Here is a 14,149-nt window from a genome sequence, read left to right as displayed (position 1 = left end):
GATCTTGAAGAATTGATGGATTGGATTAATGAACTTGAGAATCATTTTGAGCTTCAAAATATTGTAGATCCACAAAGGGTTAGGCCAACACATACTAAACATGAAAGGTCATGCTAACTTAAGGTGGAAAGAATTGCATAACGATAGAGAAGATAATGAAAAATCTAAGGTTAGCAAATGGAAACCCATGGTTTCTAGATTGAAGGCTAAATTCATTCCTGAAGACCATGAACTTGAATTGTTTAAGAAATTGCAGAACTTGAAGCAGAAATATATGTATGTGAAGGCTTATACTAAATAGTTTTACAAAATATAAATTAGATCTAAACATCATAAATCTTCTAAGGAAAAAGTTGCAAGGTATGTTAATGGTTTGAGATTCAATGTTCAAGATGAATCGAGTATGTTGAAACTTAGTTCAATTAAAGATGCTTATTAGCATGCATTGAAGGCTGAAGAAAAGTTGAGAAGAAAGCAAGGTAAACTTGTGATTAAGGTTGATAAGGGTAAGCAAGTTGTTTTTGATTAAAAAGTTTATTTTTAGAGGAACTTGTTTCAAATGGGGTAAGGATGGACACTAAGCTATTGAATGTCTCAATGTGAAAGTTGACAAGCAGAACTTGGTACTATAGGAAGAACAAAAAGTGGAATCTTTTGATGTTGATTTGGATTCACCAGAAGTTAGAAAATCTCTTTTGATGAGAAGAATCATGTTGCCTAAGCATGTTGTGGAACTAGTGCAAAGGAGTCCAACTTAAATTCCTAACTATTAGTAAGTTTGGAGGTAAATGTTGTAAAGTTATTATGGATGGAGGTGGTACTGATTTTATTTTATTTTATGAAAAGATTGTTAGGAAGAACAGTTTGTAAAGATTAAAACATCCTACTCCTTAGGGTATTAATTTGTTTCAAGATGATCATTAGGTGTAGGTTAGAGAACAATGCTTGGTTAATTTTAGTATTGGACCTTTTAAGGATGAAGTAGACATGAGCGCTTGTCATGTTTTACTCGGTAGACCTTTGTAACTTGATAGAGGAGTTATACATGATTCCTAAGTTTTTTCAAGACTTTCATGTTGAAGACAACACTCGAGGTTAATACTAGTACTGATGGAGGAGGGTCTGATGTGAAGTTATTTGACCTTGTGGTTAAAAGTAGAGATAAAAGAAAGAAATCTTATAATCAGATGAAGGCATGCAAGAGTGAGTTTGGACATACTTCTGTATAGATTAATGAAGAGGATTTGTGGATTAAGAATGAGCATGAGATTTATGTTTTGAAATCCTTCATATTTTCATAAGCCCTTATGAAACATCTTTTGGTTACCTTAGGTACCTAATAGATGAGCATAATTGGGTTGTTGGCAATCTTGCATCACCCAAAAAGTTGTTTTTTGTTTTTTGTTTTACAATTACCTATCTAATAATTTATTTCGATGAACACTTGTTCGTCTTCTCCAAATTCTATGAACTTGGCTTCATTATTGTGGACATATCATGGATCATTCTCCTTAGTGCATAGACTCTAATGTGACATCTAGCAGAAGTTATGCTTCATCTTCTTAGGTAATGATTTCCTATATTATTCTTCATATGGTCCCCGATATTTAATTTGGTAAGGTTTTATATTTAAGAGTTAGCTTACACACTCTTAGATCTAGATAGTTTAGACAACATGTGGACCTATACCTAAGGCCACATAATATGATTTCATGTATTATATATTTAGTCATTAACTAATTGATGGTAAGTCCTATATTGTAATCCACATTTCCTATTAGTGGAGATTGTGAGCTCTAAGCTGACCTATGTATCTGATGATTATATATGTAGTGTCTTTGAGATTAGGAGGAGAAGTAATGGAAATAGTGATCAAGAGGAGGCTTGGAGTAGCAAGTTTTCTCTCTAATATGGAATGTAATTAGCCCTAACCAAGAAGGCCTTATAGCTCAACATATTGCTTATCATTTATAATGTGAGATGTCTTATCAATCAATATCCATTTTTGTATATGCAGATCTGTTCTTTATAAGTGTTATTTGTAATTGTATCTTGTTATATTCCACTAAGTTATATTTTTTGGGGGTTTGATCATCTCCTTTGGAGGTACTCTTGCCTTGTATTTCATCAAATAGTTGCTCACTCAAAAAACACAGGCTTGGAATTTGAAACTGCATAGATTAACATGTTATATTTTTATAGACCTGTCAATATAACACTTTAAAATATAAATAAATTGTAAAAATTTACTATAGAGTTTAATAATATAAATGTATGTTATTAATTTATGTATTTTGAAGCGATAATAATGAATGTTTCTAAATTCAAACTATTTAAACTATTTAAGTTTGAATTTAGAACTTTTTATTATTTTAAAGAATTTTTCAATTAGTATATATAATATATATTATTTTTTCATATATTAATAATTTATGATATTAGTATGTAACGTACTATTTCTATTTTGAGTTTTTCGCATGTGCTATTAATTTATAATAATTTTCTAATTTTATTTTTCTGCTTAGAAAAAAAGTTTCTACATAATTTGTTATATATTATTATTAACTTGTAATTTTTTGATTGGTTATCAGTAAGATGTGTTTTTATTTTTGGGGCTCTTTTAAGAGTGATTTTTGGATCATCAACATGAGAATAGAAAGAAATGGTGTTTGAAAGTTGAAGCAATGAAAAAGTCTGTTAAAACTTCCCCTTCTCCTACCCAACTGGAATCCAGGTAGGTGGAGATAAAGAAAGCTCTGCAACAACCCAGTTACGAAAATACAGAAGAATTGCACTCTATCTTGACATTATTGGAGACCTTCCCTCCTCTAGTGTTTGCAGGGGAGGTCAAGGAAAAGAAACACTGGATAACATATTTTTGTAGAGGTGACAACTAAGTTTTCATATTAGTGATGCTACCAGAGCTTAGGAAAAATAAGTCAATCTTGACTATTTAACACTTTTAGTCTTGGAATGAAGCTTAGTGTATGACGTTTGAGCCATTCAATTTGTAATAGGCAAATTTTCTCCGGTCAATTGTGGATGCAGTACCACTATGAACACGGTATTCAAGTTTTGAGGTTGCATTCCTAGCCCCACATTTCAGTAGTGTGATATCCATATTTTGATATATAATAATAAATAAGTATTATATATTATTAAAAATATTAATAATATAGATAAATTGAAATATATATATATATATATATAATATATATATATATATATATAATCATATAACTATACGTGTATATAATAAATATATATATATATATATATATATATATATATATATATATATATATATATTATCATATAACTATACGTGTATTTAATAAATATATATACTTCTATATATATTAGATATTAAAATACTATATTATTGAATATAAAAAATTAATATACATACACATAAATCAACTATTGACAAATATATCTTAATTACTTATTAATAGTATTATTAATTACAAGGAATATGATTTATATAATTTATAATCATATTTAATATAATAATATATAATATAGTTATCTTATTAATATATTTAATTTTAATAATGAAAGGACATGTCACTTGGAGACACACACACACACACACACACACACACACACACACACACAAAGGATATAGAAGGCATTGGAAAGGATATGGAGAAAGAAAAAATAAAATATATGCACAATTAGGGTTAAAAATCTAATGGCCTGAAATGGGTCATTACAAATGGTATCAGAGCATCCACCTTGCCATCTTGTTGGGTCTAACCAAAATTTTAATGTTATTTAAAAATTTTGGATTTTAAAATTTTCAATTGTAAAATAGATTGTATAAACGTTGGCAAAGTTTGATCCAATATATTCTAAAGGAAATATTTTTAGTGCCTTGAGATATATGTTATTTGAAAATTATAATGTTTCTATGAATAAAGGAACATATAGTTCATCTGCTAAAGTTTGATGATTACTTATTCAATACAACCATATGCATATTATTAGACAAACGTTTCATTTAATGTGAAAAACATGTTCGATGGTAGTTTTGTCTTTTAGTGTCGAGGAATACTAGCCTAGTTTGGGAACTAGAATTGGAGATCAACATTTGCTGAGAATGTCATAAAAAAAAATTATACACAAAATTTCAGCATGGAATTAAGAGAAATTTGTTGGGCATGTCCAGAATTATTTTTCCTAAGTATTGCTCGACAAAATTTTTATGGTTCAGTACCTATTTATTTACTGTCTATTTCTTTTATAAAGTGTGATTATAAGGCAAAGGCATTAATTTTTGCCTTGGAGAATATCATTATTGACAAGATTATAAAATTTTGCAACCTTACAAGAGTGTGGAGGAAATGAAGTGTTATTCAGTAAGTGATTGGGAACATCAGTTTTGAGTTACATGTCAAAGATGGGAAGCTAAGCAATAGCTAAAAAGAGGTGAAATAAAGCGAGCCCATACATTCTAGAAATATAGGTTGAAACTTAATATTGCTCAATGATCATCATTGGTGAATTAATATCAGTGTGATAGTGGAGACAAAATTACTGACCAGATAACGACACGGGCATTGAAGGAAATTTCCATCAAAGAACAATATATAACGAATAGTTGGAGACTAATTCACAACAAAATAAATATTATGGTTGAGCCTATGTGGATAAACATAAATGCTGATTTTTGACATCCAAGGTCTACAGTGATTCAATACTGATTATTAGAATAGCACCTTCATCAATTATAATCTTCATTGACTGGACAGGCATAAGAATTCAAAAGAAATTAAGAAGTTGACCATATATGTGCATCAACATTTTTGGGGAAGTATCCAGTCGGTGACTAGAAACAAGCATAGTTAGAAAATAGGAATATATATAGGCTAACAGAAAGAAGAAAATTAATGCATTAGCGATCTACAATTGAAATCATGAAAACACTTGGCATGTCCAATATAGTCAAGGACTCCATTATTGCGAGTACCTTTTTGGAAGGGACGTCACCTATGGTACTTGAGCATCAAGTGAAATTGGCACTCATGGAGCATAGTCAATGCCTTAAGACTAGGCACTTTAAGTATACAGAGCTATTGGGTTAAAGGTATAAAGTGGAAACAACATAGAGATACATGGGTATCAAAGGAGAATAGGGATTTTTAATGTAATAATTCCACCAAGTAGCAGTACAAATAGTTTGTGATTGTTATAAAATCCAGACCCCAAATAATGTGTGTATTTATATAATGCCACTAAGGAGAAACTAGAATGAAGGTATGTTCATGATTTAATGAGGTAAATATATTGGATTTTTATTATATTTTAAGAATTATGAGATGTTACTTGTTACTTATTTATTTGAAATAAGTATTTCAATTTCACTAATTTTGAATTATGCTTATATTTTAGAAATGAATGATGACTTATCAATGAAGTTATTAAATTGGAATAATAAATTTGATATATTGTACATTATGATTATAGATAATTACATATATGTGGGCAATAATGTTTTGTGTGACATATGTAAACTAAGTTTTTGCCTAAGTTGAAAAAATAAAACTATAAGAGAAGTTAAGCGCGCTCAGGCTGGAGTAGTACTGGGATGGGTGACCTCCCGGGAAGTCCCGGTGCTTCACCCCTGTGAGCATCACCTAGATCCAATGAGTGCTAAGTGTTCCATTTATTCTCATGAGAGATGGATTCATGTTGAATCACTACTCATGAAAAATGGGTCATCGAGTTTGACTCAAAATCACACAGTTAAATCTTGATATTCATATCACAATTTGACTAGCTGTGGAAATTATCTCCTACTTATAAGAGAAGTTGATAGAAATCCCTCTTGGGTCTAAGAGAGAGACATTATTCAAAATATTTGTGTTTAAGTTCATGATGGATAGGGAGTGTGCATAGGGGGAGGAGTAAATTGGTCACGTTGGGGCAAAAGAATCCCAATATAGATTTTAAGATTTGAGGGAGCCCCAAGCTGAGCGTGTCCAAACTTAGAGTAGTAGTAAACCTTCCATCCATAATTAAATTAAACATGTTCCTAGTGGGTAGGGAGTGCACACAGGGGGAGGACTAAATTGGTCACGTTGGGGTAAAAAGAATCCCAATATGGATTAAAAGATCTGAGGGAGCCCCAACCTGAGCATGTCCAAACTCAGAGCCACAGTAAATCTTCCATCCACGTCAAAAATTAAGTATGTTCCTAGTGGGTAGGGAGTGTGCACAAGTGGAGGAGTAAATTGATCACGTTAGGACACGAGAATCCCAATATGGATTAAAAATCTAAGGGAGCCCCAAGCTAATCATGTTAAAACTTAGAGCCGCAGTAAATCTTCCATCCACTATGGGATGATACACCCTATTATAGTACTAGCTATAGAAAATATGCATTTCCAATCTAACTTTTGATTTTGAGACAAGGGAAAGGAGCACGACATTTACGATCAAGGTGGTAAAACATTTCTTTACTTTTGCTTATTTCAATTTGTAAGCAAGGTTTTAACATGTATATTATGTGTCTACATCGTGTCTTCTTGCATTCATGTGTCTACATCGTGTTTGCATCGTGTCTTCATTCATTAATGTGTCTACTTTGTGTCTTTATATATATGTTCTTGTAAATGCTATTATATACTAACATATTTACTTTTGCAAGTATCTAACACATATGCAGGAAAGAGAATGAATCCATATTATGAATAAACGAGGATCAAATTAATTGTTTGAGGACAAACAAATTTGAAAGGGGAGGACTGTGATATCTCAATTTTGATATATAATAATAAATAAGTATTATATATTATTAAAAAAAAAATTAAAAAAATTAAAAAAATTAATATATATATATATATATATATATATCATATAACTATACGTGTATATAATAAATATATATACTTCTATATATATTAGATATTAAAATACTATATTATTGAACATAAATAATTAATATACATATACATAAATCAATTATTGACAAATATATCTTAATTACTTATTAATAGTATTATTAATTACAAGGAATATGATTTATATAATTTATAATCATATTTAATATAATAATATATAATATAGTTATCTTATTAATATATTTAATTTTAACAATGAAATGACATGTCACTTCAAGATACACACATACATACATATATAGGATATAAAAGGCATTGGAAAGGATATAAAAAAATAAAATATATGTACAATTAGGGTTAAAAATCTAATGGCCTAAAACGGTCGTTACAAGTAGAGAATTGTAGATACAAGTGCAGGAAAGAATTATACGTTGACAATTTAAAATCCATAAGTCACGGTGCATTGAACAAAATAATAAAGATCCATACATATGAAGAAAACTACTTATTAGCAGTTACAGACCCTGCTAGAGAACCTCAAAAATGATAATGCCTAAAGAGCCAAAGTTAATTACAACATATATAACATATACTTGAAAGACACATAATCAAATATGAATATAACACGCAACATATAATAATAAAAATCATATACAGATCATCTTTGTCCTCTGTTAAAATCATAAAAACCAATCAGTCCTGTAGCCATTTCAAAAAACATTTCTATAAAACCATTCAGATTTCAGAACTGCATCATATCTCATGCTGCCATTGAAAAAGCTCTGCAATCAGTTAAGTGCAGCAGTACATTGGAGGCAAAGATAAGGAGGAGAAACAGCTCTATAAAGCAAGTGCTTGAACTCATGAATGTCCACAAACCCATCTCCATTACAATCCACACTCTCAATCATACTCTCACAGCAACTCACATCCTTCCCTTCCACAAACCCTAATTTACAAAGAACATCAGCCAACTCCATTGCACTGATAAACCCATCTCCATTCTTATCAAAAACGCCAAATGCCGCATATATCACCTGTTCCTCATCATCCCCATTACCAATTTCCTCCTCCTCCTCATGATACCCAAATACCAATCTATAAAATCCACCAAATTCAACAGCCGTAAGGAAGTCATCACCACATGCAGACACAGATCTCACAGTCAACTCCACCTCCTCCTTTGACATATCCAGATTCAATCTCTTCAAAAACCTCATCATCTCATCTGCACTGACTCTTCCATCACCATCCTCATCTAAAACCCTAAATATGCTTTCAATGCACTCATTCTCCCCATTTCCATCTCCCTTACCATTTTCCCTCAATTTTCTCATCTCCCCTGCATTATTTTTCTCAGCAATGAAGGAAAAATCTCTCTCATTCTCTGCAATGCAATGGTCTTTTCCATTGCCATCAGAATCAGCATCAGCCTTTGCAATTGCATCAATGCCAACATTGTTCTTCCTAGGGCTAAAAAGCCAACCATAATACCAATTACAATCAATGAAAAATGCATCATCATACAAACCATTTTGGGGATCCATGATTGAAACGATATCCGTTATATGCCCAATTGCACGCAGAAATTTGTGGTCTTGTATCAGATTTTCTATTATATGCCCAACTTCACAGAGAATTTTTGGGGTTTATATCATATTATCTCAGTAATCTAGGGTTTCCTTCACCCTGCAATCCTTTTTCTGCGAATCTCCACTGCTAAATCTGTTAACGCCCAGAGAAAACGGATGTTGAGGGGCTGAAAATGGCAGTGGAAATATGCGGGGTGCTCCAGATTTGTAGGACTGCGTTGTGTCATTGCTTCAGTGCATGCAAATGCGGGTTTCTAAATATACAGGGCTTCTGTCATTTTCCAGAATAGAAAATTGAGATGTTTTCATCGTTGGACGTTCAGGGCATGCATTGGTTCAATTACTGTGTCAGATCTGACGTGGAAGGTAACGCCTGACACGTCATATTGAAAATTTCATGACAGTTTGGTAGTGGTTTTGTATAAGAAAATGATAAACAATATATCCAAATTAAAAAATTTAGGTCAAATATGGAGAAGAGGTATTTTGTTAAAAATAGAATTGCATTGAGTAAATTAAGGTAAGAGTACTACTAATTTTAAGTAAGTATTACTATGAATTTTGTAGTAATTTTTTTAAAAAAGTTTTAAGGTAATAAATATTATGAATGAATTTAGTAGTGTATTTGAGTTAAAAATTTTCATCTTCTAAATTTAAGAAAAATCTTTTTTAAATTATGTGATTTTTTTGACAAGTGGTTTTTAAAGGTGGAGCTCAATCCAACCCTATTTTCAATAGTTTAAGTTTAGAGGTCTTGAAAAGTGAGACTTCTACTTTGAAGGAAGCCCCTCCACACTTGCTCTCTTATTATTGGTTTATTATTAGCTTCTCATAGAATTGTTTTAACATTTTATATTTATTTTCTATTTTAGTTATGAGATTGGATACATATTTTGGTATACAAATATTTGAAGTGAAGTTACAATTTTTTTAATCAAATATATTAAAAATATTAATTATCTAAAAAAAATCCGTCAAACATTATTATATTAATAATAAATGGTTCAAAAATAGCTCTTGGAGAAAAGAACCATAAAAAGAAAATTTTGGTCATTGCATGATACAAAAAGGATGCAGAACAAGAAAGAATGCATTGAGAGAGAGTATCTAACAACACTAATGCATTTTGTCCTTGTAATTCCCAAATCGAGAATATTGTGATTACAAAGAGACAAAACCAAGAGCCAAGCCAAAAATTGTCATAAAAGTTTTCATCATTGATCTATATCAAAACTCCAATTGAGACCGTGATATTAGAAAGCCATTTGATGCAAGTGCAACCCAAGATCCTGAACTACATACAATATCTCAAAAGAACAAGTGAGATCCATAAAAGTAGAAACATGTGAAATCAGAGAGAAGTAATGATTTACTATCAAATAAAATATGATGAGGACTCAACATTATTCTAAACATATTCTTTGCTCATAATTATTATCAATAATAATAATAAGTATAAAAAATGACATCATGAAATAATATTTCAATTTTTGAAAATAACTGTTTTAGTTGGATTTTTTTTGTATTTTGTGGTTATTATATTTTAATTTTTATCTATTATATTTTAATTAAGAGATTTATTTAATCTAAAAAATTGAAGTATAAATTAATTTTTTACACATAAGGTGAAACTAATCTATCATCCCAATTTATTTATCAAAATCATTTTATCTTACAAAACATATGTCATAATCTAAGACTTTTGGATTTCAAAAAGGAATTCCAAACTATTTGAGGATGGTGTAAAGTGAAATGACCTTAATAGTTGCATTAATTGCTCAAAGATACTTAGCCTTAGTGGATTAAAGAGCAACAACAAATTGCTTCTTTATTGACCAAGAAATTTGACCTAAACCAAGAGAGAAGCAATACCTAGAAGTATACTATGATCTTGAGAACTGTCTTCCCAATACAAATCTGTGTATCCTACCAAGTTAATATCCACACCTACTCTATAATGAATTCCATAATTATGAGTACCCTAGATGTAATGAAGAATTTTCTTGGCTTCTTTAAAATGTAACTTATGTGGCTCCTTCATAAAATCAGATATTATGTCCATAACATATGAAATGTTAGGCCCCATACAAGTCAGATATACGAGGAAACCAACCAATAGATAATACAAGGTGACATCCACAAAAGGTGAAGAATAAGAAGCCTAAAGTTTAACCCCTAATAGAAATGGACTCAATGCAGACTTATAGTCATCCATGCAAAATATGGAGAGCATATCAAGAGAATACTTAGGCTAGCCAATGAATAAACCAAAAGGTGACAGAGTTATCTCAATTCTTAAGAAGTAATAGAGAAGGCCTAAGTTAGACATCCAGCATTGATCATGCAAGTAAATTTTGAATATTGTGACATGGGATGAGTGACTCCCCATGATCAAAAAGTTATCAACATAGAGGACAAGGTAAGTGAGAGTATCATCTTTTGGTAAAATGTAAATGTTCATATCATAATGACATCGAGTGAACCTAACTAATAGAAGGAAGGAGTCCATCTTGGCATACAAAGCTCAAAGATGTTTTTTTAAGGCCATAGAGGGACTTTTGAAGGTGGTATACAAGTGTAGGATCATCAATAAACCCTTATGGATACTTCATACATATCTCCTCCTAAAGGTCCTCTTGATGAAAAACACTCTTCACATCCATCTTATTAACTTCCCAGCGATGAGATGCAACAGTGAAAAGGACAAGTTAGATCATCTTCACAAATAGTGCAAAGGTCTTTAAGTAGTCAATTCCAAGAACCTAGGAGAATCCTTTGGTGACTAGGTGAGCCTTATGCTTATTAACCAACTCATATGCAAAAAAATTTATTTAATAGATCCACTTGAACTAAACAACTTTTCTTCCCTTAAGAAGATAGACTAAATCCCAAGTATGGTTCTTTTCTAAGGAAGTGACCTCTTCTTGCATATAAAAATCCCACTTGGGGATACAAGAATATTCTTGAAAGGATTGTGAATCAAAATTTGTAGCCATGAAGAGATGTGGTGCTTGCTCAAATTGTGACCTTGTTCTTCTCTCATTTCAAGGATAAAAAAACAAATTATCCATTAGTTCTGATTTTTTATGAGTCCCTCAAAGGCATAATAACTACAACATGTGGATAATCTAGAGGAAATATGTTGGTATGAAATGGTATTGGGAGGGGGAGTGATCATTACAATAGGCAATCTACTAATTCAAACTAGCAGTTAAACTATTCAACCAAATATACATCAAATAAATGTTGTACATAATAAAATAAAATGAGTTATCCAATCATTCATAATAAACAAAATAGTATTTTGGTTATGTGGAAAACCCTTGTTACAAGGTAAAAACTTTAGTGGGGATGGTACCCATAAGTCTTTCAGTATGGTTAAAAGGTTTCCTAGATAGGAGCTTACACATACTATTTCTATGGGTTCACCATGTTAAGAGTGTTTAGTAAACTTTTAGGAGTACAAGAAGATCTATTAGAATCTAACTTAGTTAGAGGATTTAGAACTCCTTTTAAGAATCCACCATGTTAAAAGATTTATAGTAAAGAGATCAGCTAACGTCCACCCATCTAAGGGATTACACTCCTTGAAATTGTTAGGTATCAATAAGTTGATTGAGTTTTCTTTGGCACTCCTTGCCTATTAGATCCTTTCTTCTCCACTCTCTCTATAGCCTCCCTTTGCTCAATATTTTCTTCTAAAATACATTCACCTCTTTGTCTTTGTCTTCTCTTGTTGATCTATGTGCATCAATTATCTTAGTTTTCCACTCTATCCTTGTTGTTTCTCATCCTTGCTTTACCTATACTCATTCTTTTGTTACTTGACTTGTTTTTTTTCTGCATAATCTTATCCCTTCATTCAAGTTACATACTTTCCATAATCATACCTTTTTCTCTTCTCATATCTCTATGTCCTTGACACACTTTTAATCTTTGCCTTTGATCATTATTGGATCTTCTTTTTTAATTCCTAAGATAAGTCAAAATGTGTTTGGCCTCTTGAGATTCCTTCTCAAATCCTCTTTACCTGTCTTCCTTTCATCTTCCAGTTGTTGAGTTACTATCACTTATTTCAATAAAATGCATCATTATTATTTTGTCTTCGATCGCATCGAGAATAAAGAAGGGGAATACTCATACAAGGAGATGAAGATGAAAGGGGGAGAAACTACCAAAAGAAATGGTTTTCCATCAATGCCAAAGGGGGGGATTGTTTGCATTAGGCATGAGATTTTTGGTATTAACAAGTGAATATTGAATGGCTTCATTGGTCAATCCAAATAGTGACAAGTTAGCATTAGGTTTTCATTGATGACAACTCCATAATAAATGATATGTGATAGAGACAATTTAGTAACAGAAGCAACTAGAACGATCAGTGACACTTCATCATGATCAAATAAATAATGAAAAGGTTACAAGTCAAAGGAAGATGATAGTTTCACATGTTACCTGTGATAGGAAGCATGATTGAATAATTGGTAGAAAAAAGCACAATCAATTGTCACACTTTTATAAAGGAAAAGATCAACAATAGTAAAATTGATAAACTTTAATGACCAAAATGCCATATTTATGTTATGAATTTCAAGATGATATAAACTAATGAAATTTTTAAAATGGTATGAAGATTATGAATATATATATATTTTTTCTTGTGAATAATAGTTGACATATTTTTTTAAAAAGTTGATTTTCTTATTGCTAAAAAATCCTTAAAATTAGGGGTTTTTCTTCCTGCCACAAAACTATGTGCCAAAATTGTGTTTTTGGTTGAATTTAAAATATTTGTTAGAAGACATGTATAGCTAGTAAAGGAAAGAAGAAAGATTCATTTTTTATCTATAATTTTTTATTTATATCTTTTCAAAGTCAAAAATTTTAGAAATTGATAGTTTCCATCTCCCATCATCATTCCCCTATGAAATCTATACCAAACACAATACTAATTATATATTCTTGGAGATAACTCTCTCCTCTAGTGCAACATATTAATTAATTGATTTTTTTGGATGGAATTTACTATTTTTATTTTATTTTTGAGGCTACCTATTTTGAAAACTTAACATACTTACTTTCATTATTTAATAAATTAAACATTATTTTTCTACTCCAAACTCTATAAATTTGTATGCCCAAATTTGTGATTGAGAGATCTGCGAACCTGTATTTTTGTTTTTTTCATTTTTGTCAAATTTTAATGGGAAAATTGGGCCTTAAAGTCCATAATTTCAATAAAATGCATATTTGGTTGATGTGGTTGCCACATGGTAAGCCACATTAGGGGACTCAGCCGAGTGTGACTCAAGCACCCTTCAAACAAGCTAATGTACGATCGGCCTAACCCCACATGGTCGTGTGGGTTCTAGCAACTCATATAAAGGAGGGATGAAAATTTTCATTTTGAAAGAAATTAATCAAGTAATTCAATTCTACTTATTCTTTGGCTACTTAATTGATGCTTTGGGACAAGATAGTGGAAAACCAATTTTTCTATTGAGGAGTATTGAAGTGATTGATTTGAAAATTTCAAATGTAATGGGAAGTAAAAGAAAAAGAGAAAGGGAATATGATCGAAAGAGGGATGGTAAAATGAAAGGACATACAAAATGCACTCGACAAGTTGTTAACGACGAAGAGGTGCTTGTTAATGTTGAAGAGCATACAAGTTAAGATTGAGAAGATGTTGGTGCTAGTAGTTGAAATATT

General features: G+C 31.1%; 1 protein-coding gene across 1 annotated transcript; it reads right to left on the bottom strand.

Moving 5' to 3' along the window:
- Positions 1-7,633: 7,633 nt before the first annotated feature.
- Positions 7,634-8,398, bottom strand: LOC149550101 (calmodulin-like protein 2). Its single transcript, XM_089794424.1, has one exon. The coding sequence runs from the start codon at positions 8,390-8,392 to the stop codon at positions 7,634-7,636; it is 759 nt and encodes a 252-aa protein (XP_089650550.1). The 5' UTR covers positions 8,393-8,398.
- Between the last annotated feature and the right edge of the window lie 5,751 nt (positions 8,399-14,149).

Source organism: Cupressus sempervirens, chromosome 7 (assembly GCF_028749045.1).
Source record: "Cupressus sempervirens isolate cs-2001-9-10 chromosome 7, ASM2874904v1, whole genome shotgun sequence".
Classification (NCBI taxonomy): Eukaryota; Viridiplantae; Streptophyta; class Pinopsida; order Cupressales; family Cupressaceae; genus Cupressus; species Cupressus sempervirens.
Note: the sequence above shows the minus strand (reverse complement) of the source record. Positions and strands in the feature narration are given on the sequence as shown.

Excerpts from the sequence above, each read along its gene's own strand:
- LOC149550101 (XM_089794424.1), bottom strand. The coding sequence starts at position 8,392 with ATGGATCCCCAAAATGGTTTGTATGATGATGCATTTTTCATTGATTGT.